This window comes from Halichoerus grypus, chromosome 9 (assembly GCF_964656455.1).
Source record: "Halichoerus grypus chromosome 9, mHalGry1.hap1.1, whole genome shotgun sequence".
Lineage (NCBI taxonomy): Eukaryota > Metazoa > Chordata > Mammalia > Carnivora > Phocidae > Halichoerus > Halichoerus grypus.
In genome coordinates, this window is record NC_135720.1 from 52,415,244 (window position 1) to 52,442,442 (window position 27,199).

Here is a 27,199-nt window from a genome sequence, read left to right on the forward strand (position 1 = left end):
GCTTCCAAAATGACCTTTAAAATATACTTAGAGTAAAAACACAAGACTTCACAAGTTGATCACTGACGCTATATGTAGGGAAAAACGCTTATCTTTTCACAGGACCTAAATATGTTTTTAAAAAATTGGGTGTAGATCATGATGAAATCCATTATGTTTCCACCTTTGCTTTGGCTTTCAGGAAATTAAAGCATAGTGTTATTGGTTGTTACAGTTTTCATCAGCCTGGGGGGTTCTATGACGAGCTTCTCTAATCCTCTCTTCATTCTTGAGCTTAGAGAGCCAGGTGCAACATGGAGAGCATCTGTCGTGGGGTATAGTATATCCTAGGTGTTTTGATTCCTCTCCCTGCTACCCTTGTTTGCTTTTAAGTCTTGTTTTAGTGGTTTTCAATTTTACTTTTATCTTTGTTTTCTGAGCTTTCTTAGCCTTTTGGGGTATTGGCAAAACAAAATGTGGAATTATTAACTTGTAGATTTTCAAGTGTTCTGTAGCATATCGAAGGTATGGCAAACTTTGGGTTTGAGTTAAAAATTACTATGTAAATTATTCTCCTTATTCATTCAATAAGTAGTCATTGTGTGCCGATTATTTATGTGTCAGGTAATATACCAGGAACTGATATATTGTGATTAACAAATAGATGTGGTTCAGCAACTTAACAGTTGTGGGAGAAACTGGCAAGTAAACAAGTAATGATAATAGAGTTTAGTAAGGGCTGTGAGGGGTGTGCCATGACAGAGCAGAGGAAGGGCTTTCTGGCTTGAGACAGAGAAGGCTTCTCCGAGTGAGGTCAGGGCTGAGATTGGGTAAGACATCCTGAGAACAGCTAACAGGAATTGTTTACTATCTGTGAGATACCTTCTAGGTGCTTTACATACCTAATCTCTTTTAATTCTCAAACCCACTCTATAAATTGGAAACTGAGTTGTAAAGGACAAAGCAACTTTCCAAGATCTCTAAGTTAAGAAGTGGTCAAGCTGGGTGGGATTTGATCTCAGGTAGTTTTCCAGAGCCTGTGTTCTTAATTACCTCTCCCTAGATAGCTAGGTAAAAGTGGGAGTGTTCCAGGTAGGGCATTCTTTTCCTCTTTGGGGATATAGGCAGTATGGAAAGAAGTTTGCAGTATTAGGTATTTAATAAGGATTAGAACATTATTTTGGCTAGATGGAAAGAAATTTGTATCTGAATGCCAACCCTGTTTAAGCTACTCTGGGGTTAGTCAAAAACTCAGTAAGATCCTGTCCACATGCTCAAGGAGCTTGCAGTGAGTTAGAGGAGAAAAGTCATGGGTTTTGCTTCTTAGTGACTGTAACCCTGGTTTCCCCATTGATCACTTTGACAAGGGTAAGGACTGCTTTGAGGTGAGTCTTGAAGGATGAATAGAGTTTGGATAGGCAGAAATGGGGAATGGGAATTTTAGGTGGAAAGATTCAAGAGCGAAAGCATGATGGTAGGAAAAGCTTAGGGAACTTTGGGAGATGGGGATTTTGTTTTTTGTTTTTTGTTTTTTGTTTTTTTAATTTGGGTGATAAAGGTCAGTAGGTGGATTTAAACTTGATCCTAGAGGCTCATTCCAAATAAATATTTTTAAGCTAGGTTTCTACCAAATGAGCTTAAACACGTGGAATATTTTCTGTCTTTGAAAAGAAGGTCACTCCAATTTTGTTTGATTAGGCCTCGTAGGATTCATTTTATGTGTTTAACGGTTCCTACTTAGCATAACAAATTGTGATATAAAGAGTATAAAAAAATAAAAATTACTCAATTTCATCACTTAAAGATAGCCACTATTAAGATGATTTACCTTCTATATTTTTAATAAACTTTTATTTATTAAAAATAGCATATTATACATATATCTTGGAAAGCTGTTTTTCTTGTTTTAATTTAATTTAATGATCTTCCACAGCAAATATTGTTTTTATTGGCTAGATGGTATTTCACTTTATTAATATACCGTTCATTTGTTTACTACTCTATTGATGGACATCTCTGTGTGTGTTTTCTGTTGTTATTTCTGTGTATTCTGTGTATTATTTCTGTTATATATCTGTAACCAGCTTTTTATACTTTATATACCTAATTCTAGTTTACTTCCTTCTAAATTTCTTGAAATAGATAGTTAAAAGGGTATGTACTTCTTCAGGGTTTTGATACCTTGTTGCCAGACAGTCCTTCAGAGTGTAAAGGGTATGAGTGTTCCTTTTTTTTTTTTAGCCTCTCCAACACTGGTAATATCAGTCTTTTAAATATTTTTACTAAACAGAGCATATTGGAGAGAAGAGGTTAGGTTTGTTGTTTTTTTTAAACTATATATTCCTTTATATCCCTTTTTATCCAATTATGTACATCTTTCTATATCTGTATTGGCTAATTATTTGGCTGTATCTTGGTTTATTAGTCTCCTATAAATGGTTTATTTAATTAGTCCCATATAAATGGATATTTAATGTGTTTCTAAAGTTTTACTGTTACAAACAAGGCTATTCCTTCACCCATTATTTTTTGCAGTTTATCTTACTCAAAGTCTAATTATTAGGTTAAGAGCAGCTCTTTTTTTTTTTTACATAAATGGTTTATTGAATACTTAGTATTAATATATTTTGATCTAATATAATGAGACCAATAAGTTGAATTAAGTTCTATACATAAAATTCTGCAAATAGTAATTGAGGGAATATTACATGTAAGATTCTAGGTGCAGACTACTAGATTCTAGAGAATTCAAAGGTAAAAAAAGGCGCTGTTCTGGTAGTGACAGGAGTTTACAACTCAGAGATTATAGAATTGAGTCAATATCATAGCGATGTAGGATACTTTAGATTGTTTTATTGCTTTGTTCTGCCATATGTCTTTATAGATTCTTAAAGGAAACCCGTATAGGTATATTTATTTATACTTCACTTATCTTTTTCCTAAACAGGAAAATAGTTCTGCTTGCGGGATGGGCATTGTTCTTATTCCTTGCATACAAAGTTTCCAAAACAGACCGAGAATATCAAGAATACAATCCTTATGAAGTATTAAATTTGGATCCTGTAAGTAGTATTTTTCTACAATGCACATTAGTTTATTGACCCTGTGAAAATACTGTAAGCCCATATCCTAAAAGGAATTGGGTTGTGCCTAAAGAAATCAGACTTTGGATGTGTAATCCATTATTATTCTAATGTATATATGTTTTTTAAGCTGCAGATGTTAAATTCCATCCTAGTAAGGCTTGGTTTGAAATTGATAAATACAAGAATGTTTGAAGATGAGATGAGAAGTTAGTATATTTTTAAAAGACTTTTATAAGATTGGTTTAATGCAAAGTTAAAACCAGGGGGTTCATTTATGTTAGTTGGATGGTAAAAATCTCATGATCCTGTGTTAGTTGACACTAAAGCAGTGTGTTAAGTCTTTCTGTCTTACAAAGAACTGGTTGCATTGTTAATGGTTTTGTAGAAGCAAAATTTGCATCATATCATCTGATTTTTCTTACTGCGATGATCATGATCAAGAGAGATTTTTTTTTAAGATTAAAAGATTTTGGGGGGACAATTTAATGCCATAAAATTCAATATGAAAAATTTATTAATAGAAATTGAGTCTAATTAGGAAACAGGTAGGTAAACTTCTTAAGTGTTTAATATTAAAGTATTGATAAACAAATGAAACCAAATATTCTTCTGATTATTTCTTAGAAAAGGAGTTAACCTTTGATTTGAGAGTTTCTTCAGACAGACTTAATTTACTGTGATCACTTTGATATTTAAATGTTGCTATCTTTTTATTTTACTTTAATATGGCATTGTGTGGTTTCATCCTTAAATCCTTGGTGCCTGGTGTTACACAACACCCAGTAGGTGCTCAATAAAATAAACATATTGGACAAAATAAGTATATTTTTATTTAAAAAATACATGGGATGAAACTTATGGGACAAATATATAGGATGAAAACATTTTCTCTTTCTGAAAATACCCGAATAGTTTATATTTAAAGTTCAAAATAGGATGAATTATGTTTTTACAGCATTGTGCTTATTTTAACTAAAACAAAGCTTTCCTTTTAGGGGGCAACAGTAGCAGAAATTAAGAAACAGTATCGTTTGCTGTCACTTAAATATCATCCAGATAAAGGAGGTGATGAAGTTATGTTCATGAGGATAGCAAAAGCTTATGCAGCGTAAGTATCATAGGACCCATTACACATTTTTAGGAGTGGTAAAGATAGTTTTTTATTTGAATAAAATAGTTGTCATAAGCTTTTAAATGCTGACCTTATATGTTGAGTCTATTATTTATGGAACTGCCTGACAACCCTAAACTGCTAATTTAACTAAACTTGAATTTTAAGTAACTTAGAGTAGTGCTTTTGCCCTGTGAAGTTAGTTAAATTCAGTAGTAGGTAATATGTTAATTGAGTTATTTTCTAAGCATTCTGATTAGAAGAGGATATACTTACACCTTGTTTTCATATCTAGGCTTTTTTTAGACTAGATCTATTTCTCTTATTTTGGAAATGTAGCTTATCTTATTAAGCTATCTAAAGACTAGTTTAATTTTTGGGAAACAAGATAAGGGTATATAAAATTAGAGATAGTCTTTCCTTGAGTGTTAATATTACAAGAGATAAAAGTTAACTGGATTCTTCAGGACTCATAGGCATATCCCAACACAACTCTTATGTTAAAGAGTAAAATACAGACAAAATGTTGTCTATTTTTAGAGGACTCAGTGATGTATAATTTTGTGCTGATTTTAAAAATAGAAGTAAATAATAGGACGGGCGCCTGGGTGGCTCAGTTGGTTAAGCATCTGCCTTTGGCTCAGATCATGATCCCAGGGTCCTGGGATCGAGCCCTGCATCGGGCTCCCTGCTCAGTGCAGAACCTGCTTCTCCCTCTCCCTTTACCTGCCACTTGCCCTGCTTGTGCGCCCTCTCTATCTCTATGTCAAATAAATAAATAAAATCTTAAAAGAAAAAAAAGGTTAATAGGATACTCAGATGTAATAGCAAGTAGAAGTGGTATATGACTTACAGAAGTTTGGGAAATACTCATTTTGTGCTTAATAAAAGTATATTGACTGTGTCTCCCCTCCCCTCTTTTTTGTGAGTTGCTTGTTACATATGTGAGTATGATTCTGCGATAAAGCAGTGCCTTCAGGAACTTCTGAAGTGTGTACTACATTTTGTTTTCTGCATGGCAGATGTCCTCCAGATTGCTGTCTTTCAGTTGGTGTCTCCCCTTTTTTCATTGTGTCTCTTCCAACCATTTACTCTCATTGCACAAGTGTTACAGTGCTTTAGTTGCTGTCTTCAGGTAATTTGAGAAGAACTGAAGATACCCAGAGGAAGTCAGGTAGCTAAGATTGTTTAATTGGTAGTTTTAATTTTAGTCCCTTTGTTCCCCCCTCCCCGCTCAGTTTTCAGGTATTGTAACATTCTTAAGTTCATGATTTTGTTCTCACGTTACTGGAAATCTGACTCTTTATGTTGTATGGTCACTATTCTAAAAAGTACAGAAGAAGAATATATGGCCTTTGGTTTTAACTCAATTATATGATCAAGCTATAGAATGCTTTTTTTAAGTAAAATGTCTTAAATAGTTGATGGTCCGTAAGACAAATGAAAGAGTAAAATAATTATAGGACCCAGAACTTTGAGATCTTGTAACTTGTATAAGTATAAATGGATTAGATAAATATAAGTTCTGGGTGATTGAAGTTCCCATTTTATGCATAGTTCTAGCAGCCTAAGTATAACTCAAGCAGCTTTTGGAATGCATTTATAGGCTTTGAACTGCAAAGTTTTTTAGAATTTGCTTTGGCTGTTCAGGATATTTTCTCTTCCCTTATTTGCCCATTATAATAACAAGCTGGGTCATTCCTATTTCTTCATACCAGTTTCTAACTTAAAGGAAAGGAGGTGGTTATTTTCGAGGAGTTAGACCAACTATTGAATTTTCTGGTTCATAGTTTCTGGTTTCTCTTGGATATAGTTGGGATTTGGCTTTTGGGTGTAAAACCTATGTTTAAGCTACTTTATAACAAGTGGACAACATAGATGTTACTTTAAAGCTATTTTTTTAAAAAAACGTGTTTTTGTGTGTTCTATGCATGAATATGTAACTTAGCTTTACGTAGTCAACTCAGGGTCATTCACCTATAATCTAATGAAAACATTCTCTAGATCAGGATGTAAAATCTGGGACCCCTGAAACTGTATACAGAATTTATGTGTATTTGTTAACTATGCATTTTTCCAGGGCCAGAAGGGTTAGAGATTTTATCAGATTTGTAACAGGATCTATGACACAACCTCCCACCTGCAAAGTTAAGGGATCTAATCATGTTTAGGAAACTTTATACTCCTTGAATTTTTAAAAATTATGTTAATATTATTGGTCTTGTTTAAGCTTATTATATATGAATTATACTAAAATGACATAACTTTTTTTTTTTAAGATTTTTTATTTATTCATTTGAGAGGGAGAGAGGGAGAGGGAGAAGCAGACTCCCCACTGAGCAGGGAGCCTGATGCGGGGCTCGATCCCAGGACCTAGAGATCATGACCTGAGCTGAAGGCAGACGCTTAACCATCTGAGCCACCCAGGCGCCCCCTAAAATTACATAACTTTTAAGTGTTTTGTCTTAGGAGTGGTATACTGAAGCACTAATAAGTAGCCAAAAATGTTGCTTTCTTACACTTTTAAAAAGTTTATGATAAAGTTCTTTTAATTTCATTGAGTATGGAGCATGGTGCCTGTCACACACCAGTTGTACAAGTCAGCTTAATGAGTGAATTAATGGAATGGTAATCAGCTGTGTATGCAGTTTGAAAAAATCAAGTGCTTCTATGATGTGAGCTATGCTTTATTTTGCAAAATCGAGGGCATTGTATAGAGAACAAAGCAGTTTATTATGCTGCCATCATTAAAAAGGTAGAGCGGACAGATAATTATTTTTGGGAAAAGAATCTGATTAGAGGACAGAATATTGAGAAAAATAATAGCAAAACCCCTGGATAAGTGCAAAGTTGTACAGGGAAACCAGGGCAAAATTTTTTGAGAAATATCCTTCCCTTAGCAAAAAAGAGCCACCATAAGCACCGTCCTTATGAACCTCTCTACAGTGCTTTTTGTTGGCTTCTGTATTTTACTGTGGACTTAGGTCAAATAGTATAAGTGGAGTTAAAGTTAAAAAGGGACTGAAGATGTCAATGTACTTGTTTTCATAAATGACCAAATTGATAAGTTTAAAAATATTTTCAATTCCTGACAAACATAAATGCGGAAATCCTCAACAAAGTATTACCAAGTCACATTCAACAATATATTAGAAGGATCATTCACCACAATCAAGTAGGATTTATTCTGGGGATGCAAGGATGTCTCAGTATTTGCAAAATCAGTCAGGGTGATAGACCACATTGATAGAACGAAGAATAAAAATCAGATATCATCTCAGTAGATTCGGAAAAAGCATTTCACAAAATTCAACATCTGTTTTATGATAAAACTCTCCCTCAACTCTTAGAGGGAACATAGCTCAACATAATGAAGGTCATATATGAAAAACCCACAGCTAACATTATACTCAGTGGTGAAAAACTGAGCTAAGACAAGGATGTCCACTCTCACCACTTTTATTCAACATAGTACTGGAAGTGCTAGCCACAACAGTCAGACAAGAAAAATAAATAAAAGACATCCATATTGGTAAGGAAGAAGTTAAACTGTAACCTTTTGCAGATGGCATGATACTATACATAGAAAACCTTAAAGACCACCAAAAAACTTTTAAAAGTAATAAATGAATAAATAAATAATAAATAAATGAACCCTGTAAAGTTGCAGGGTACAAAATTAATACCTAGAAATTGGTTGCATTTTTACACACTAATAATGAAATAGCAGAAAGAATTTAAGAAAACAATTTCATTTACAATTACATTAAAAAGAATGAAATACCTAGAAATAAGCTTAAGGAGGTGAAAGACCTCTGTACTCTGTATAAAACACTGATGAAAGACATTAAAGATGACACAAAGAAATGGAAAGATATTCCATGCTCATGGATTGAAGAATTAATATTGTTAAAATGTCTGTATTACCCAAAGCAATCTACAAATTCCATATAATCCCTATCAAAATACCAATAGCATTTTTCACAGAACTAGAATAAATAATTCTAAAATGTATATGGAACCGCAAGAGACCCCGAATAGCCAGAGCAATCGTGAGGAAGGAGAACAAAGTTGGAAGTATAACAATTCCAGATTTCAAGATATACTACAAAGCTATAGTAACTAAACTGTATAGTATTGGCACAAAAATAGACACACAGATCAGTGGAACAGAATAGAGAGCCCAGAAATAAACCTGCATTTATATGGTCAATTTCTGACAAAGAAGGCAAGAATATACAATGGGGAAAGTCAGTCTCTTCAAAAAATGGTGCTGGGAAAACTGGACAGTTACATGCAAAAGAATGGAACTGGACCACTTTCTTACATCATACACGAAAATAAACTCAAAATAGATTAAAGACCTAGTTATGAGACCTGAAACCATAAAACACCTAGAAGAACATAGGCAGTAATTTCTTTGAGATCCACCATAGCAACATTTTTCTAGATAAAATTCATAAGGCAGGGTGCCTGGCTGGCTCAGTCAATAGAGCATGGGACTCGATCTCAGGGTTGTGAGTTGAAGCTCCACACTGGGCATGGAGCCTACTTAAAAAGATTCAAAAAATTATAAGGCAAGGGAAACAAAAGCAAAAATGAACTATTGGGACTACACCAAAATAAAAAGCTTTTGTACAGTGGAGGAAACCAATAAAAAGGCAAACTACTGAATGGGAGAAGATACTTGCAAATGACATATTCAGTAAGGGGTTAATATCGAAAATATATAAAGAACTTACATAATTCAACACCAAAAAACCAACAATACAATTAAAAAATGGGCAGAAGACCTTAATAGACATTTTTCCAAAGAAGACATATAGGTGGTCAGTAAACACATGAAAAGATGCTCAACAGCACTAATCATCAGGGAAATGCAAATCAAAACCACAGTGAGTTATCACCGTTCACCTGTCAAAATGGCTACAGTCAAAAAGAAAAATAAGTGTTGGCGAGGATGTGGAAGTTTCCGTGCACTGTTGTTGGGAATGTAAATTGGTAAAGCCACTGTGGAAAACAGTGTGGAGGTTCCTCAAAACATTAAAAATAGAAATACCGTATGATCCAGTAATTCCGCTATTGAGTTTTTACCCAAAGAAAACAAAAACATTCATTCAAAAAGATATATGCACCCCTATGTTTATTGCAGTATTATTTACAATAGCCAAGATATGGAAGCAACCCAAATGTCCATTGATAAATGAATGGATAAAGAAGATGTGGTACACACACACACACACACACACACACGACTATTGTCCGTAAAAAAGGTTGTGATCTTGCCATTTGTGACAACATGGATGGACCTAGAGGGTATTATGCTAAATGAAATAAGGCAGAGAAAGACATACCATATGATTTCACTTATATGTGGAGCTTAAAAAACAAAACAAATAACCAAAAAGCAGAAACAGACCCATTAATACAGAGAACAAACTGAGGTTGCCAGAGGACAAGGGATGGGAGGATGGGCAAATGGGTAAAGGGGAGTAGGAGATACAGATTTACAGAAGAAATAAGTCATAGGAATAAAAGGGAATATTTTAAAAATAAGTCATAGGAAATACAGTCAATGTTATTATAATAGCGTTGTATAGTGAAAGATGGTAGCTACACTTGTGAGCATAGCATAACTTAGAAACTTGTCAATCTCTATTTTGTACACCTGAAACTAATGTAATATTGTGTGTTAACTGTACTTCAGTTAAAAAAAAATTAGGGGGCACCTGGCTGGCTGAGTCAGTATAGTGTGTAAGCCCCACATTGGATGTAGAGCTTACTTAAAAAAAATAATAAAAAATAGAATGGTTTAGAGGAAAAAAATTTGAACTCATTGAAAATTTTTGCTAGTTTTTAAAGGTACTTCTGCATTTTCACTCTTAATGTGGAGCTTTATTGAATAGAAAACTACATTTGTGTGTATATTCTGGGAATGTTAAAATTAGGTTTGGATATAAACATAATCTTTTGCCACTTAGTCTTCAAAAAATGCCTTTCTTATGATACTACTGGTCATTTTGTGTGTGTCTGCCTTGTCTGCTTAACAACATTGTAAAGTTTTTGAAGGAATTGAAATTTTCTTTTAGTATTTTTTTAACATCTATTTTGGGACCTGGAATAAAACCACTCTCATTTTGTGCCTTGAGCCATGGCCCAGATCAAGGGTAATATTTCTTTTTACGTGTTTAAAAAAATCACTCTGTCATTTTTATATTGCTGGTTAGGAAGCTGTTGCTTTAGCAGGTATTATCCTAGTCCTTCTGGCAGTTGGTTTAGGAGAAAATTGTGACCTCAGCACAATGCAAATGACCTTTTCTATAGCAATGGAATTTTACAGGTATTCATTTTTTTCTTTGAGAATGTGGTACCAGTTTTGGGGGGATTATTATTATTAATTTGTATTAAGTTTATAAATAGGTATATATTATTATTAAAGTCTGAACAGTGCTCATTGAAGAAATTTTGGAAAATATATGAGGATATAAGAAGAAATATAAGAAGAAAGTCACCTGTAATCCTCCCTGCCTTCTCAGAAAATGTAGTAACCTTTAAAGTTTTATCTTCCTGCTTGAACTCGCAAAACTTGAGAAACCACGGGCCAACCAGGAATTTCTGTAAAGGCTCAGTAGTTCTCATTTGCTTTAATGTAGAACTCCTTGCTTTCCTCTCTCTCTTTTTTTCTGATTTCAGAGAGGCTTTTCTTGATTTTCTAAAATTAATATCTATAAGAAATGAGTTGGTTAGATAGAGTTTGTATATATGAGTACTTTTCAGATGTGCCTTTCTAATTTTGTAATTTTGTTCTTTTAATGCTAGTTTAACTGATGAAGAGTCGCGGAAAAATTGGGAAGAGTTTGGAAATCCAGATGGCCCTCAAGGTGTGGTAAATAATAACTACAAATTACTGGTGACATGGTGTATATATGTGTGTGTGTATGTGTGTGTATAATGAAAATATTAGTAGATTGAAAAGAGTATTTTGATTTTCTTAGTTAATAGGAAAATTATAACCTCAAGGAGCTAAATAGATATGTAAATGAGCTCTCTTTAGCTAATTTTTACTTTATTTTTCTTTCTAGCAACTAGTTTGAAAGATAGAACTTAGATCGGGTTGATGAGAAGAGTAATCACTGTAATTATTCATCATTTCCAACTAGCAGTTGATAAAAGTTGGATGAAAACAATCTGTTTTTCTTTATTGACTTTAAACATTTTCTTGTATATTCACAGTGTTTACATTACCCAGGACATATAAAAGAATTTAGATTTAATAAGGAATTCATGTACTTTGGTTGAGTTTCTCCCCCCCCACCTTCTGGAAAAATCCATTAACTTTTATGTAATGGGAACACACATAATATAATCTTTCTTAAAGCTTTCTTTGGGTTGGGGGGAGTTGGGAGGAAGAATTTTGGGATATAACTAAATAATAAAACTGAAAGTGGAGATTCTTCAGAAATACTCTTTCTGTTTTAGCCACAAGCTTTGGAATTGCCTTGCCAGCTTGGATAGTTGACCAGAAAAACTCAATTTTGGTGAGTGCATGTAAATAAGACACATTATAATGTGTTAGATATAGCTTAGTAATATAAAGGGAGCTATAAAAAAATACTGCAGTGCTGTTTTTAATGTAACTGTGTATTGTGAAAACTTTTTACATAATGGAGAAAAGAATTGGTTCTCATTATTAGGTTGCTATTTGGGCAGTGTGTTCTAAATGTAGTTTTAAAACCTTAAAGTTGTGATTTCTTTTGGAGGCAGTTTTAGGTCAAGTCTTACCATTGGTTTGGAGAACTTTGGTTTTATATGGTATCCTAAGTAGTACTCAAAATTGGAATTATCCTTCATTTTACATTTATCCAAGCTAAATTAATGTTATAATATATGCTAAATTAATGCTGTATATATTCTGTATGGTACTTAGGGAGGCAGTAGGATATCAGACTTTTTTTTTTTTAAGATTTTATTTACCTGAGAGAGAAAGAGAGAGAGAGAGATGAGGGGCATAGGGGGAGGGAGAAAGAATCTGAAGCAGACTCCGCACTGAGTGTGGAGCCCAACGTGGGGGCTCAGTCCCATGACTGTGAGATCATGACCTGAGCCAAAACCAGGAGTTGGACACTCAACCAACTGAGCCACCCAGGCACCCCAGGATATCAGACTTTTAATCAGTGATAGATGCTGCAACTCTAAAACATTGGGAATTATCTTAACCTATTGTTCAGGAATAGATGTTTCCCTATTTCACATTTCTTAAAAATGATTAGGAGCTGTCTTTGAAGCAATAAAAAAGAAAATTCATATAGTCTGTAATTTGTTTTGAAAATGGCTGTTTAATGTTATTTTATGGCTGACGAACATTATCTTAAGGGATATGTGGTTTCATATATAAGAGTGTCTGTCATGCTTAGGATTACTGTGGGAATACTGGAGAAGAGAAAGATAGTTAGCTACCTGATTTGGGATCAAGTAGTAGGAGAAAAATCTAAGATCAATAGATAGAAATTACTTGTAAACAGAACATTATGAAGTTGTTCCTTGATAAGGAACCAGGCTTCTATTATTTATTTCTAAGACACTAACTACTTGCGAAGGTGTGCATGTATAAATACCTGACTGGACGGAAAATACCATTTATAAGGCTGTTTTGCTGGTGTTATCTACAGAGCAGATTAAAAGGTAATTTATTATAGTGGATAAAAGCATAAAGTTTTAGAGTTGAAATGCCTGGATTCTAATCCTGGCTCCACCACTTACTAGCTGTGTGACTTGGGACAAGTCATGTAACCTGTGTTTGCTGCAGGTTCTGTATTTGCAAAAGGAAAATAATAATGGTACCTTTCTCATAGAGTTTGAAAATAAGGATTAAATGAAATAATACATGAGGAGTGCTTTTGATAGTGCCTCTCCCATGTAAACCTAAAAATAAGTGTTCTTAGGTATTATAATTGACCTGTGAAAGGCATAATTATTTTCTTTTCCATTCTAGGTTTTACTTGTATATGGATTAGCATTCATGGTTATCCTTCCAGTTGTTGTAGTAAGTTCTAACTCTTTTTATTAACAATTTTTGGAAAGGGAATTGGTGGCATGCTTTAGAATCTCCCTGTAAGATTGCAATTTGTATTAGAATATAATCCATTGATCCTTGAATTTTAAGAATCTTATATTCAAGTATACTTTAAAGGTCTTCTAAAGGTGATATCATTTGAGTATGTTAGAGTATATCTCCTCCCAATACAAAAGTTACACAACTGAAATAATACAGATGTATTTAGAGTTTAGAATGTCTTCCTTCATCACCTCCCTCAACTTCATTTCTTCATTAGAGATAATCACTGGTAAGTTTGGTGTTCTCCCTTTCAGATTTTTAAAAAAAATATTTATTTATTTATTTTTGAGGAGGGGGAGGGACAGGGGAGAGGGAGAGAAAGAATTTCAAGCAGACTCCCTGCTGGGCATGGAGCTCTGAGATCATGACCTGAGCCGAAATCAAGAGTTGGACGCTTAACCAGCTAAGGCACCTAGGTGCCCCTTTCAGATATTTTTCTATGGATTGTATATACACACGCACTTAAAAAAAAAAAATGTCATCTTACTGTATGTATTGTTCTGTGACTTTTTTTGCTTCCTATATTGGAGGCACAACATATAGAGCAACCTCATTTTAAAAACTATTGCATAACACCTCAATATGGAGATAACATAAAGTTTATGATTTTACTGTTTCTTTTGTGACTGGGTGGTTTTCTTTCTGGTCTTATAGTTCCTCTGAGTCCCATAGTGAGACTGATAATTAACCTGTCTTGCCTTCTTCATAGGTTTGTTGTGTGAGGATCCAGCTATATGGAATCATGTGAATGAAAGTAGTATATCAACTGTAAAATTGCTCCTGCACTTATTTATCAAATATTTATTAAATACTAACTGTCAGAAACCAGCTTGTTGCTTTTATAGCAATGGGTTGTTTTGTTTCTGTTTTGTCTTCAGCTTCTAACTGAACCATAAATGTTTTAATCATATATATGTAGTGAGGTAGGTTGGTGTTTAGGTGTTGGCCAGTATGAATACTTGCTAAATAATTTGAAATACGTAACAAAGCATTTGTTCTAAAGTTCAGGTATTGTTACTTGTTTTATGAACATTTAGAAAATTTGACCAGAAACATATTCTGCATCAAACCTAATATTTATTGTGGTTTTGATGCTTTATTTATTGTTTAATTTTATTTGCATTTTAGGGTTCTTGGTGGTATCGCTCAATACGTTATAGTGGAGACCAGATTCTAATACGCACAACACAGATTTATACATATTTCGTTTATAAAACCCGAAATATGGATATGAAACGTAAGTAAATTTAAGTAGCTGTGATACTAGATTATTTTCCAAGTCATTTATGTGATATATATTCAACTGGAGACATTTCATTTCAGTTTTATATTCTGTTCATATAACTAAAGCTGGAGGAGAATGCTAACACCCTTTATCACATGTATTTCTTTTTTTTTTTTTAAGGATTTTATTTATTTATTTGACAGAGAGAGAGAGAGCACAAGCAGGGGGAGTGGCAGGCAGAGGCAGAGGGAGAAGTAGGCTTCCCACAGAGCAGGGGGAGCCTGATGTGGGACTCGATCCCAGGACCCCGGGATCATGACCTGAGCCAAAGGCAGTCGCTTAACCAACTGAGCCACCCAGGCGCCCACATGTATTGTGTTTCTATTATTCCCATTTACTCAGCTATATATATATATATTTTTTTTTCCCCCTAGAAATTGTATGGTAAAGCTTCATGTGGGTTAATTTTGTAATAATACTAGCTAATATTTCTTGAGTATTATATACCAGGCATTGCTAGGGATTACGTATGTGTTAACTCAATCTTTATTTTGCTCCCATAAGTAAGTTTCTGTTTTTAAGCACATTGTATAGATGGGGAAACTGAGCTTAAGGATACATACAGTAAGTGGTAGAGTTAGGATCAAACTCAAGAGGTCTGGTTCCCAAGCCCTAAATCAGTACGTTATACTGTATTAGTCTCAATAAAATAAGTAGAGGTCTTGGATGTGTTGAAAGAAAATTGCCAGAATATTTAATTCCCAGATTCTTATTTCAGAATTTCTTTATGGAAAAAAAAAGTTCCATTTAAAATACTTTCTTTGATTCCATAAAGCTAACAGTATGAATTTTATCCTTGGAATATATAATGTTGCATTTCAGAATCACTGCTCTGCAGAACTTACAGACATATCATAGAAAAACCCTGCTTCCCCTCCTTGGGGGAAAAAAAAAAAGAAGACACAAGTTTTAAAAAGTTTTAAATTGTGCCTCACTGTAGAATACATTTTTGTTCCAAAACCTAAATTGAGTTTTCTGTAGTTTGGATTTGCCAGTTTTATTAATTTTTTTGGTAATGAGAAAGAGACTTCTCAGAATCATGTAACTATGTGAACAGATCTTTTATTTTTGGAGTATTTTTGGAATGAGCAGGTCTTTTATTTCTGAGGAATAAGTGGTTGTTACTCTCCCTTTTACACACATATATCACTTTTCCTTATGTTGAATTGAGATATTAATATAGAAACCCCCTTATGAAAGTGTTTCATGTTTATGGTGTGTTTTAATGTGTTTTTTTGCGTCAGTGATCTTGATTCCTATTTTATTTCTGACAGTGACACTTAGCCTTACACAGTTCTATGAGAAAAGCACTGTTTAGTTGCTGGTGGGCTTGGTTATACATCCTTGATTACTTTAGTGTTGGCATCATTTATTATACAGCTGTTTTAGGAGTAGATGTTTCATGAAACATTTGAGGGTAGTGATGGTAGTTAGTGGCTCACACATACTACTGTGCTTACTGTGTGTCAGGCACATCTGAAGAAACTGAAGCCCATAGAGAGGTGAAGAATATTGTCCTAGGTCATTTAGTTAGGGAGTGGAACTCTGGGGTCTGTGTTCTTAACCTCTGTACTGTCCTGCTTTTTGTGAATACATTGCGTGCATTTTCTGCTGGAAGGTGAGATTCATGACTGTAGTGCCAGTCATCAGACCTAAAACTCTCTCTAACTCATTGTTTCTCGGCCTTGTTTAACTATGGAGCCCCTCTTTATTTCACTTAATAGTTATTAAGATCACATGGGATACTTAATAATTGCTCTGTAGAAAGTTTCTGTGGAATACATGCTTAAGTCTAGAAACAGATGCTATTTAAACTGATTTTAATGCATCCAGTGCTTTGGGGCCCTTAATTTGATGGATATTTCTATTTACTTGTGATAGGTAATATTGTACATATTTTAAAAAGTGAAATGTTTCTTTTTTATGGGAAAAATGAATACTTGTTAATGGAGTTCGGATGATTTTTAGCTTTCCATGCAAGTGGAAAATTGCCTCAGTGTAGGATTAATGAAATATCATAGGAGAGGAAGTTAATAGGTGAGCAAATGTATTTATTTACCTTCATATTACCTTTGTTTTCTTAGGTCTTATCATGGTTTTGGCTGGAGCCTCTGAATTTGATCCTCAGTATAATAAAGATGCCACAAGCAGACCAACAGATAATATTCTAATACCTCAGGTTAGGCCTAACTCCCAGATTCCTTGATATAAGCATTTAGGTATTAAAGTTAATGCTTTTTTAGGTATATATTTTTTAATAATTATTTTATTTACTCTAGCTAATCAGAGAAATTGGCAGCATTAATCTAAAGAAGAATGAGCCTCCACTTACCTGCCCATATAGCCTGAAAGCCAGAGTTCTTTTACTGTCTCATCTTGCTAGAATGAAAATTCCTGAGACCCTTGAAGAAGGTAAGATTCTAATATCTGCAGGGTTTTTTGTTTTTTTTTAACATTTATTTATTTTAGAGAGAGAGCACACGCGAGCTGGGGGAGGGAGAGGATAGGGGAAAGAATCTCAAGCAGACTTGGAGCTGAGGATGGAGCCTGGGGTGGGGCTTGATCTCACGAACCTGAGATCATGACCTGAGCTGAAACCAAGAGTCAGATGCTTAACTGACTGAGCCACCCAGGCGCCCCTTGGCAGGGTTTTAATAGTACAAAAGCAGTGGATTTAATTAGACCTCATGTGCAGTGTTTTGGCCCTGTTTTTTTTGCTCAATCAAATAATTGCTCAAGGACCTTTTAAAAAGAAAACTTTATGCTACATAATTCACAAATATTTTGAAAGTCTAAGGTTAAAGTCAGATACTTTGACAAATGTTAAAATTTAGTATTTCAAGGTGAGAGAAGACTCTGAGAAATGTTTATTCAGTTGCAGATTATATAGTAATTTCTAGTGACTTTTTAAAAAAGATTTTGTAAGCTTTTTAAGCTTTTCGGGGGAAGAAAAAATGGATTTCACAACAAATATCTCAGTCAACCACCACTACTACCATCACTTCCAGCAGTAATTGCTGATAAAGGATTTAATTTTTATTGAAAGCTTCCTAAATTGCTTGAAGCCACCTCTCTATGTAAAAGAAAAGCAGTGGATTGGGACAGTGCTGTTTCCAGGGATGTCATGAATTTGAGTGTCATTTCTTCTTTACTTGCATTACTTCATTTGAAGTTTTAAAAGAAAATTATTATACCTAGGGAATAAATGTTCTTTCTGAATGAAGCTCCTCTTCTTCTGTCCCTTTTTAAAGCCAATAATAAAACCAAATGCCTCCAAAAACAAGGCTAGCTGATGCTCAGTAATTGGTGATAAGATAGGATACTTAGGATGGAATGAAGGATCACTATTTAGGCATTGTTGTTGGAGTTGCAAATTAACCAGTAATTCTGATTTTTCTAATATTCTGTACAGATATGAAACCATCTCCATTTTTTACCAATTATCTAAGTAACAGGGAACAAATATTTTTTTAGGTTGAGTACTAACCCCAGTGGATGATCTTAATAGTTAACCATTACATGCAGTAAAAATGAGTCTGTCTCCTTCCTCTTTCTCCCCCTTCTCTTTCTGCATTGAGTTAAGATTTATTCTCAATCTTAGTCTTTGGACTTATTCATAGTTATAGAAACTTAGGTGCACAAGAAGAAGATTCTTAAGGTTCTTAAATATAGTAAGATTAGAATTAAGTTTAAGACTATTCTTCCAAAAAAGGAAGTTAACTTATGAAGCACACCATAATATTAAAAATTTGCCTTTGAAACATCTAATCTGATCTAGGGTTTTCTGACTGATTTTTGACAGTCCTGCTTAGGAGAAACTGTTGTGTTCAACCTGTAAAATTCTGAGGTCATCTGAAATGTTTATGGGACAACTTGAATTTAGTATCAGTCTTGGACTATAGATGATAAAGATGTTTTAACTATAAAAGTGGAATGATTTGTTTCAGGTTTTCATTTGTTTTGCAGATCAGCAATTTATGTTGAAAAAATGCCCTGCCCTACTTCAAGAAATGGTTAATGTAATCTGCCAGCTAATAATAATGGCCCGGAGCCGTGAAGGTGAGGTGGAAATGTAATTACTTATGTTGTACTTTTTCTTGCAAGCTCCTGCAGATTATACTTACAGTTTTAGGATTTTTGAGTACCTACAGTAATTCTGCCTATATATTATATAAGTTGAATCAGATTTTCCACTTTTATTCATGGTTTTTCTTACTTCTTTCCTGTATGTTCCGTTTTGTAAAGTCTTTATCACAATTCACGTTTTTGCATTTATTTATTGTTTTATTGTTTGTTGTCACTTATTGTTTGTAGAGATTTAAGATACCTTTTCCTTCCTTTGAATATTTTTAGAGTTAGGTTATTCTGTATTTTAACAATGAGTTTGAAATAATTCTTTAAGTGATGTAATAATGACTCATCTGACATGTAGTGTTTTTTGCATGAAGGGAGAAAAGAATGAGGGGAAAGAAAAAAGAAAGAGAGTTTGTGGTCAGTAATGGAAAGGGAGACCCTTAAGAAAGGAGATAATGGTTGTGGTTTGTTGTTATGGCTGATGTCAGTTCTTGGCATGGTATCAGTATGTTATTGATACTGATAATTTACTGTTTTGGGAGGTGATGCAAAGAATTTTTCTGTTAAACCAGTGCTTGTTGCTGGATAATGGTTGTTGCATTTGAACATGTTTGTATATTTTTGGTATCTTATAACTTTTTTTTTTAATTTAAATTTTAGGTAGTTAACATACAGTGCAACATTGGTTTCTGGAGTAGAATTCAGTGATTCATCACTTACATACAACACCCAGTGCTCATCACAAGTGCCCTCTTTAATAACCATCACCATTTAGCCTATCCCCCACCCACCTTGCTCCATCAACCCTCAGTTTGTTCTCTATCATTAAGAGTTTCTTATGGCTTTTATTTTTTTTTTCTTTTCCCCCCTTCCCATATGTTCATCTGTTTTCTTTCTTAAAATTCCACATATGAATGAGATCATGTGGTATTTATCTTTCTCTGACTTATTTCACTTAGCATAATATACTCTGGCTCTGTCCACATCGTTGCAAATGGCAAGAGTTCATGCTTTTTGATAGCTGAGTAATATTCCATTTTGTATATATACACCACATCTTCTTTACCCATTCATTGGTCGATGGACATTTGGGCTTTCTCTATAGTTTGGCTATTGTTGATAACACTGCTGTAAACATCAGGGTACATGTATCCCTTCGAATCTGTTTTTGTATCCTTTGGGTAAATACATAGTAGTGCAATTGCTGGGTCATAGGGTAGTTCTAGTTTTACCTTTTTGAGGAACCTCCATACTGGATTTTACAACTTTTAAAGGAAAATCAACACTATGGTCTTAAAATTTGAGGTGTTAACGATATTCATATGAGTCATGTTTTCGTGATGAGTTGTGTACTCTGGAACACATAAAAAGTCCAGCCTTGTTTTTTCTTTTATTCCTGTTCTTTCTAAGAAAGGGAGTTTCGTGCTCCAACTTTGGCATCCCTAGAAAACTGCATGAAGCTTTCCCAGATGGCTGTGCAGGGCCTTCAGCAGTTTAAGTCTCCCCTTCTGCAGCTCCCTCACATTGAAGAGGACAATCTTAGGAGGGTTTCTAATCATAAAAAGGTAATTCTTTGCCACTTTAAAATTAGCTGTAAACAGTTTGTCATGTTACTTAAAGGTAGCACGAATGAAAAGTGTTCTAGAAGTGTTTACTATGACTTTCTTAGATTTAGAATGTCTTAAACACTCTACAATTATTCCTAAAGTGGTTCTATTAGCATTTTCTTGATTAGGGAGGTGTCTTATAACATAAATTTACCTACTGTAAGTGATTTTACTACTTTGGAGGTCAGTGCATTTTAGCAATTAAGACTTTGTTCTTTATATTATGTTACCAGAAATAAATGTACAGAGTAAAAATGCACTGTATGCTTTCCAGTCATTTCATGCCTGGCTTTTAAGGTTGGGCATGGTTTATTGGTTGAATAGGAACAAAAAAAATTAAGTTTTCAAAACATAAGTAGATCAAATAAAGATACTTCTAATTTAGATAATGCAATCTATCGTAAAGATCTGATAATGAATCTTAAGATATGGCAAAAATATGTATAAATGAAAAAACTTGAGGAAATATAAGAAAAAACAAATTATAATTCTGATAGGAGATTTTAAACATTACTTTGCATACATTAGACAAAGTGGGCGGAAGATAGACATTGGATTTGATAGTATATTAAGGTAGAACTAATGTGTATTAGAGATTCACATATGAGTTCTCTGTCCTTTCAGGTAATCGTATTGCCCTTATAAATTTGTTCACATTTTGAATTGAAAACTGTGTAATCAAAAAGTGGGCATTCCACATTCCTCATGATCTAAGCCCTGTCTGTGAAAGTAAATATTAATAACTAGTACCAAATGCCTGGAAATGAACACACTCCTAAGTATCCCTTTAGCCTAGATGGATATTACTGCAATAACAGACAGCTGTATTTAGAAAATAACAAAAATGAGAATATTGCATAGGAAAACCTTAAGGGTGCAGTTGTACTTGGAGATAAATTCATACTCTTAAAGGTTTTTATCATTAAAATAGAAAATATGGGTCAGCAAACTGAGCATATCAAATGATAGTTGTTCTTGGTTGGGTCAAGATTCTATGAATATTACTGTTTTTTTTTCCTCCTAACTTTATTTTTTCTAAATTTAAAAAATTACCCTGTATTAACTTTGTAATTAAAAAAAAATCCTAAATTTGAATTTCTTTGGATAAAAGGCCATGAAATGCTATAAAGTTGTATTTTTTGCTTTGAAATGTGTATGCAGATCTTCCTCAGCTTACAGTGGGGTTACATCCTCATAAAGCCATCGATCGTAAGTTGAAAATACCCTAAGTCAAAAATGCATTTAATACACCTAGCCTACCAAACATCATAGCTTAGCCTAGCCTACCTTAAACATGCGCAGAACACTTATATTAACCTACAGTTGGGCAAAATCATCTAACACAAGCCTGTTTTATAATAAAGTGTTGAATATCTGTCTCTTGTAATTTATTGAATACTGTACTGAAAGTGAAAAACAGAATGATTGTATGGGTACAGAATGGTTGTAAGTGTATGGATTGTTTACTCTTGTGATTGCCTGGCTGGTGGAGCTACAGTTTGCTGCTGCTCCCCAGCATAATGATAGTATTGTATCAAATATCATTAGTCCTGGAAAAGATAAAAATTCAGAGTTTGGTTTCTGCTGAATGCATTGCTTTTGCAGCATTGTAAAGTTGAAAAATTGTAAGTAGAACCATTGTAAGTTTGGGAGCCAGTATGATCTTAGCATTTTTCTAAAAGTTATTGGATTTTGTTTTAGTGAAACATGCTAATTTTCTTTTTGTGAAAAATTCTATGACTTTGGGATTTATTTTCTTTCTCTCTCTCTCTCTCTCTCTCTCTCTCTTAAAATTCAGTACAAAATTAAGACTATTCAGGATTTGGTGAGTTTAAAAGAATCAGATCGTCACAATCTACTTCACTTCCTTGAAGATGAAAAATATGAAGAGGTTATGGCTGTCCTTGGGAGTTTCCCATATGTGACTATGGATATAAAATCACAGGGTAAGTGGGAGGTTTCCCTGTTGAACATTTTTTCTCTTTTTGATAGATTGGCTTTTGTTTATGTGGCTTAAGGTTCTCAAAACATTTGATATCATAATGTGTAATTAGACTTTCCAGAACTGTAGTTTACCTGTCAGATTGGCTGTGATGGAATATGATACATGCTTAATAATTTTGAGAATACTGATAGAATCCCATAGAATCTTACTTTTATTATCCTCAGAATGGGATTAAGCTTGAGGACTCTCTGTTCTGTAGTTCAAGTTTTAGGACTTTCTTAACTTTTCAAAGAATGAAAGATTTTCAGGTGCAATGGAAGATACTTGAAGTGTATATTGTTAGTGTAAAAGAAATAGCTGTTTAGTTCTAAAATTAAGTTTAAAAAGTCCAATTTACTTTAGTAAGCCTTGGAAATTACCATGTTCTATGCCACATTTCATGTGTTTTTCTCAACCTGTCTCTATCTTTATGTCTGCTGGGGTGAAAAAATAGATTTTTCTACCTACACAATTGTCCTTTGAGTGTCCATTTTAATAGCTGAATAATAGTATCATACAGTGGTTACAGAATTAGAGATTATCTGCCCATTCCTTCATTGTGACAGTATTCTGAGTTTTGACATTTACTAAGTTCCTCTTGTGAGAACATTCTTGTGGGACCAAGAATACAAGGATGTGTTAGGAATGGTATCTGTCTTTAAAGAGTTTATAGTCTAGTTGAGGAAGTAGGACATAAACATAGGATTAAAAACAAGGAAACATAAGGCAAGTGTTAAGTGAATGACACAGACATTGTGCCATTGATTCATTCAACAACTGTTGAGTGCCACCCATTTTATTGGGTGTTGGGGAAGCAGTGGTAAGACAAAACTTCTGCCTTATTGAGTTTGCATTCTAATGGAATTGAGAAGAGATAAATGGCTCTCAAAGACTTGGTGTTTGAGAGGTAAGGTAAACTGCAATCTGGTTTCAATTTGGCTGGAGTATAGGATACATGTAATGAAAACTGGGACTGCTTTGGTGGGGAGTTTGGATTTCCTTGTGATCTCACTGGGAAACTTCATGATGTATTTCATTCCATAGCATCTTGTATAGACAATTTATTATATTTTCACAATGCTATCCAAATGTGTAATATGAGTAATATAGTTAAAGGAGGGAGAGTAGAAGAATTTTAGAAGCAGGAAAGGAGCATCTGCCTGATCCAGTGCTAGAGATGGTGGATCTCTTTCCCACATTGCTTAGAGGCTGTATAGAATCTCCTGTAGGCTTTTTCTCCACTTGAAAGCCTCAGATGGCAGGTAGATATTGTTATAGCTGTTAATTCACATGCAGTGCTCACGCATGTGAGCATACAACTGTGGAATGTTGAAGAATGTGTAGCCCAGGTTTGATAGGAGATAATGGAGACTTCAGATTGAAGAAAGGATATTGTATCCTTCTTTTTTAATAATAATAATTATTTTTTCTTTTTTAGAGCACGAGGCAGGGGGTGGGGGGATGCGGGGGCGGGGGGAGGTGGGGAGGGGCAGAGGGAGAGGGAGAGAGAATCTTAAGAGGCTCCATACTCTGCGTGGAGCCCGATGCAGGGCTTGATCTCCATACCCTGAGATTGTGACCTGAGCCGAGATCAAGAGTCGGGTGCTTAACCGACTGAGCCACCCAGGTGCCCCAGGATATTGTATCCTTCTCGATGCCCAGCTGTTGCACCTCACAGCCAGTAATGGAGGAGAAAGTAGTTAGAGTTTGTTGGAGGCCGTTCTTTTCCAACTGGTGGTGTGTTAATGTAGGCCAGAACAGAGTATGCTAATCTAAATCTGTGTAAAATAAACATAACTTAGAAAAATCTTAGGCAGAAATACATAGTGAAGAAAACTCTTACAGATAAAATTTGCAGGAAAAATGAATTTGAATAAGATATGTTTGGTAAGTTATTTCATTTATTAATTTTAATATTAATTTTAATGTTAAGTTTATTTTATTAGCTTTTGGCAATATGTGTAGCAAATGTGGTTTTGAAAAATTAAGCAATTGCAAAAGCTTTTTAAGGTGCTTTTTACTATAAACAAAACTTCGAAGTTCTTGCCTTAAGAAATTAATGTGACTTAGAATACTAGTTCTAATTATTTTATTTCTGACAGGCAGACTGGCATTGATCATATAGGTAAAATCTCGTAAATACAAGGTTTGTACAATTTAATAGAGTGACAGATTTTTATATCACTATGAAAGAAAGCTGTGGTACAGTAGGCCTCACATTATACTTCGTTTTCAAAGACCAGGGTTTGAAACTTGGCAGAGCCGATATAGCCATTATGTGACCTCAGGCATTTTACTTTAGTTTTGAACCTCACTTTCTTCTAAGTGGAAATAATCTTCAGAGAGCTATTTTAAAGATTAAATGAGTGCATTGTTGAAGGCATGTAGTGGAGTGTTTTATATAGAGTAGGCAGTCAAATATTTTTTATTAAGTTTAAAATATATTTGAAATACTGAAGTACCAAATTGAATTTTATTGTTTACTCTCATTTTTTACTCTCATCTTGTAGTATTGGATGATGAAGATAGCAACAACATCACAGTAGGATCCCTAGTTACAGTGTTGGTTAAATTGACAAGGCAAACAATGGCAGTAAGTCATCTCTTTTTATTTTTATGCTTTAAGAGATATGTGTTAAAAAAAAAAAAGAGTTATGTGTTAAGGGGTGAAGGGGAAAAGGAGGTGCAGACTTCCGATTATGGAATAAGTCATGGGATTCAAAATATAGCACGGAATATAGTTAAGGATATTGTAACAGTGTTGTATGGTTATGTAGCGTAACAGAGGGAGTTGTTGAATCACTGTGTCGTACACCGTGAAACTAATATAGTGTGAACTATACTTCAATGAAAAAAAAGGAAAAAAAGTTATGTGTCAGAGTTCTTACATTTATTTTCTCATTTTAAGTCACATATTCTCAAAGTCAAAACTATTACAGTAGTAAAATCTAATTTTGCAAGTCCTATTTAGCTGTTTTTTTTTTTTTTTTTAAGATTTTATTTATTTATTTGACAGAGAGAGAGATTCAGCGAGAGAGGGACCACAAGCAGGGGGAGTGGGAGAGGGAGAAGCAGGCTCCCCGCCGAGCAGGGAGCCCGATGTGGGGTTCAATCCCAGGACCCTGGGATCATGATCTGAGCTGAAGGCAGTTGCTTAACCAGCTGAGCCACCCAGGCAGTCTATTTAGCTGTTTTGATATTTTAAATTAATATTCATAGTTTTCCCATTAGTTTTTACATACAGAAAACCCTTGGAAAATAGATTAATTCTTCCTGTGATGATTTGTTAATTCCCTGTAAAAACATTATAATAATAAGGTAATGTGAGTTTAGTATTTAAAGTCTAAAGTACTATACAAAGATTAATTATTGATTGTTGTGAATTTCATTACCTATTCCTTCTTGGTCAATTCTGATTTTACTCTTAATTTTTTAAATTATAGTGAAAATATTTTTTTTCTCATTATGTGAAAAATAAATGCTGTCTGGGAAAAAACTTCAGGCATTGCAGAAAAGTATAGGAAGAGATTAAAATCACCTAAAGTCCCGCCACTCTGAGATTATTGATTTTGAAGCTCATCGCTTTAGATACCCTAATGCATGAATACCTGTGGGGTTAAATGGTGTTTTCATGATCATGGATTCCTTCTCTCACCCACCTCCCTCAGGAAACCCCTTGTCAGTCCTAGGCGACCAGAATTTAGTCTTGTGTGTATCCTTTCATATCTTTCTCCATGCTCGTATTTACTGCCTGGGCCTTTACCCTGTATGTATATATACACCCTGGTACTTTTCTCATTCTCTTTGATTAAATTCAATCACATTGTATATGTTTCCTGTATATCTTGTTTTTCTTAGTTTCTATTACATATTTGTATTACCTCCCAAGTCAACTATTACCTCCCAAGTTAGACCTATAGTTGTACCTCGTTTTTAATTGACTGTACTATTTTTAACTCCGCATATTCAGCTAGTGGGAGATTTTAGCCTGTTCTACTCTGGGGCCTGTGAATATCTGCAGGAAACATACTCTGCATTTAAACCCCATCTCTCAAACTCTGGTTGGAAAAGCATACTTTGTAGTAGGATATATCAAATCAAAGATGTTGATTTTATGGTAGCAAGTGGTAAGGAAGCATTTGTGTCATGGACTCTGGATGAGAAGTGTCCCGCCCGGGAGAAGAGGAAACTTCAAAGCCAGTGGCTAGGATTGGGCATAGAATCCAAATTTATATTGCCTACATGCTTTGGAATTCCCAGCCTGAAAAATGAGTAAAAATTGGCCTTGAGCTGTTGACACTTCTGGGATAATTGGTAGGGGAAAAAAAGCAAAATTGCCCTGGAGGAAGGGAGAGAATCAAATATTTATCTTCAAGTTCTTGTATGCACTGAACCTCAGAGTAATTAAGTATTAAAACCCAGCTAATAAATGAAGAAATGAAGCAGAGATGGTAGAATTAGACTAGGGATTGGCAAACTTTTTCTCTAAAGGTCCAATTAGTGAAGTTTTAGGTTTTATGGGCCACATGGTTTCTGTAGCAACTATTGAATTCACAAATGGGCATGGTTGAGTTCCAATAAAACTTTATTTGAAAACCAGACAATGGGCCATAGTTTGTGGACCCCTGAATTAGGCTAGCAGTTTAAAGCCTGAGTTATCATTGTTTTTACTTGTTAGCTTTAGTAATTCCAGGGAGTTTATTAAACACAACCAACATCACTTACTATCTTCTGGTATAGATTCTCACTGAAACCTTACTGGAATATAAATCCTAAATTTATGCCTTCTATTCTGATCCTAAGTGGATTATATGGTGGATATGTCTAGATTTTATGGATTTTCTCAGTGTTCCACCCCTTAGGTATTTTATTTACTTATATATGTAATTAATTTTTAAAAAATTCAAAAAAATTTGTTTTTCTTAAGTAAACTCTACCCCCAATATGGGCTTGAACTC

General features: G+C 34.3%; 1 protein-coding gene across 2 annotated transcripts in view; it reads left to right on the plus strand.

Annotated features, from left to right (window-relative positions):
* Positions 1 to 27,199, plus strand: part of SEC63 (SEC63 protein translocation regulator) — a 68,861-nt gene that overhangs the window by 17,495 nt on the left and 24,167 nt on the right. The window contains exons 3-15 of one of the 2 annotated variants that reach the window (XM_036080228.2): positions 2,927 to 3,041; positions 4,061 to 4,173; positions 10,996 to 11,057; positions 11,656 to 11,714; positions 13,169 to 13,219; positions 14,420 to 14,528; positions 16,661 to 16,755; positions 16,856 to 16,988; positions 18,543 to 18,635; positions 20,061 to 20,215; positions 21,419 to 21,466; positions 22,056 to 22,203; positions 24,752 to 24,834. In XM_036080228.2, coding sequence (XP_035936121.1) covers positions 2,927 to 3,041; positions 4,061 to 4,173; positions 10,996 to 11,057; positions 11,656 to 11,714; positions 13,169 to 13,219; positions 14,420 to 14,528; positions 16,661 to 16,755; positions 16,856 to 16,988; positions 18,543 to 18,635; positions 20,061 to 20,215; positions 21,419 to 21,466; positions 22,056 to 22,203; positions 24,752 to 24,834 — 1,264 coding nt within the window. The remainder of the gene's footprint in view (positions 1 to 2,926; positions 3,042 to 4,060; positions 4,174 to 10,995; positions 11,058 to 11,655; positions 11,715 to 13,168; positions 13,220 to 14,419; positions 14,529 to 16,660; positions 16,756 to 16,855; positions 16,989 to 18,542; positions 18,636 to 20,060; positions 20,216 to 21,418; positions 21,467 to 22,055; positions 22,204 to 24,751; positions 24,835 to 27,199) is intronic. The other variant, XM_036080229.2, reaches the window with a different exon arrangement.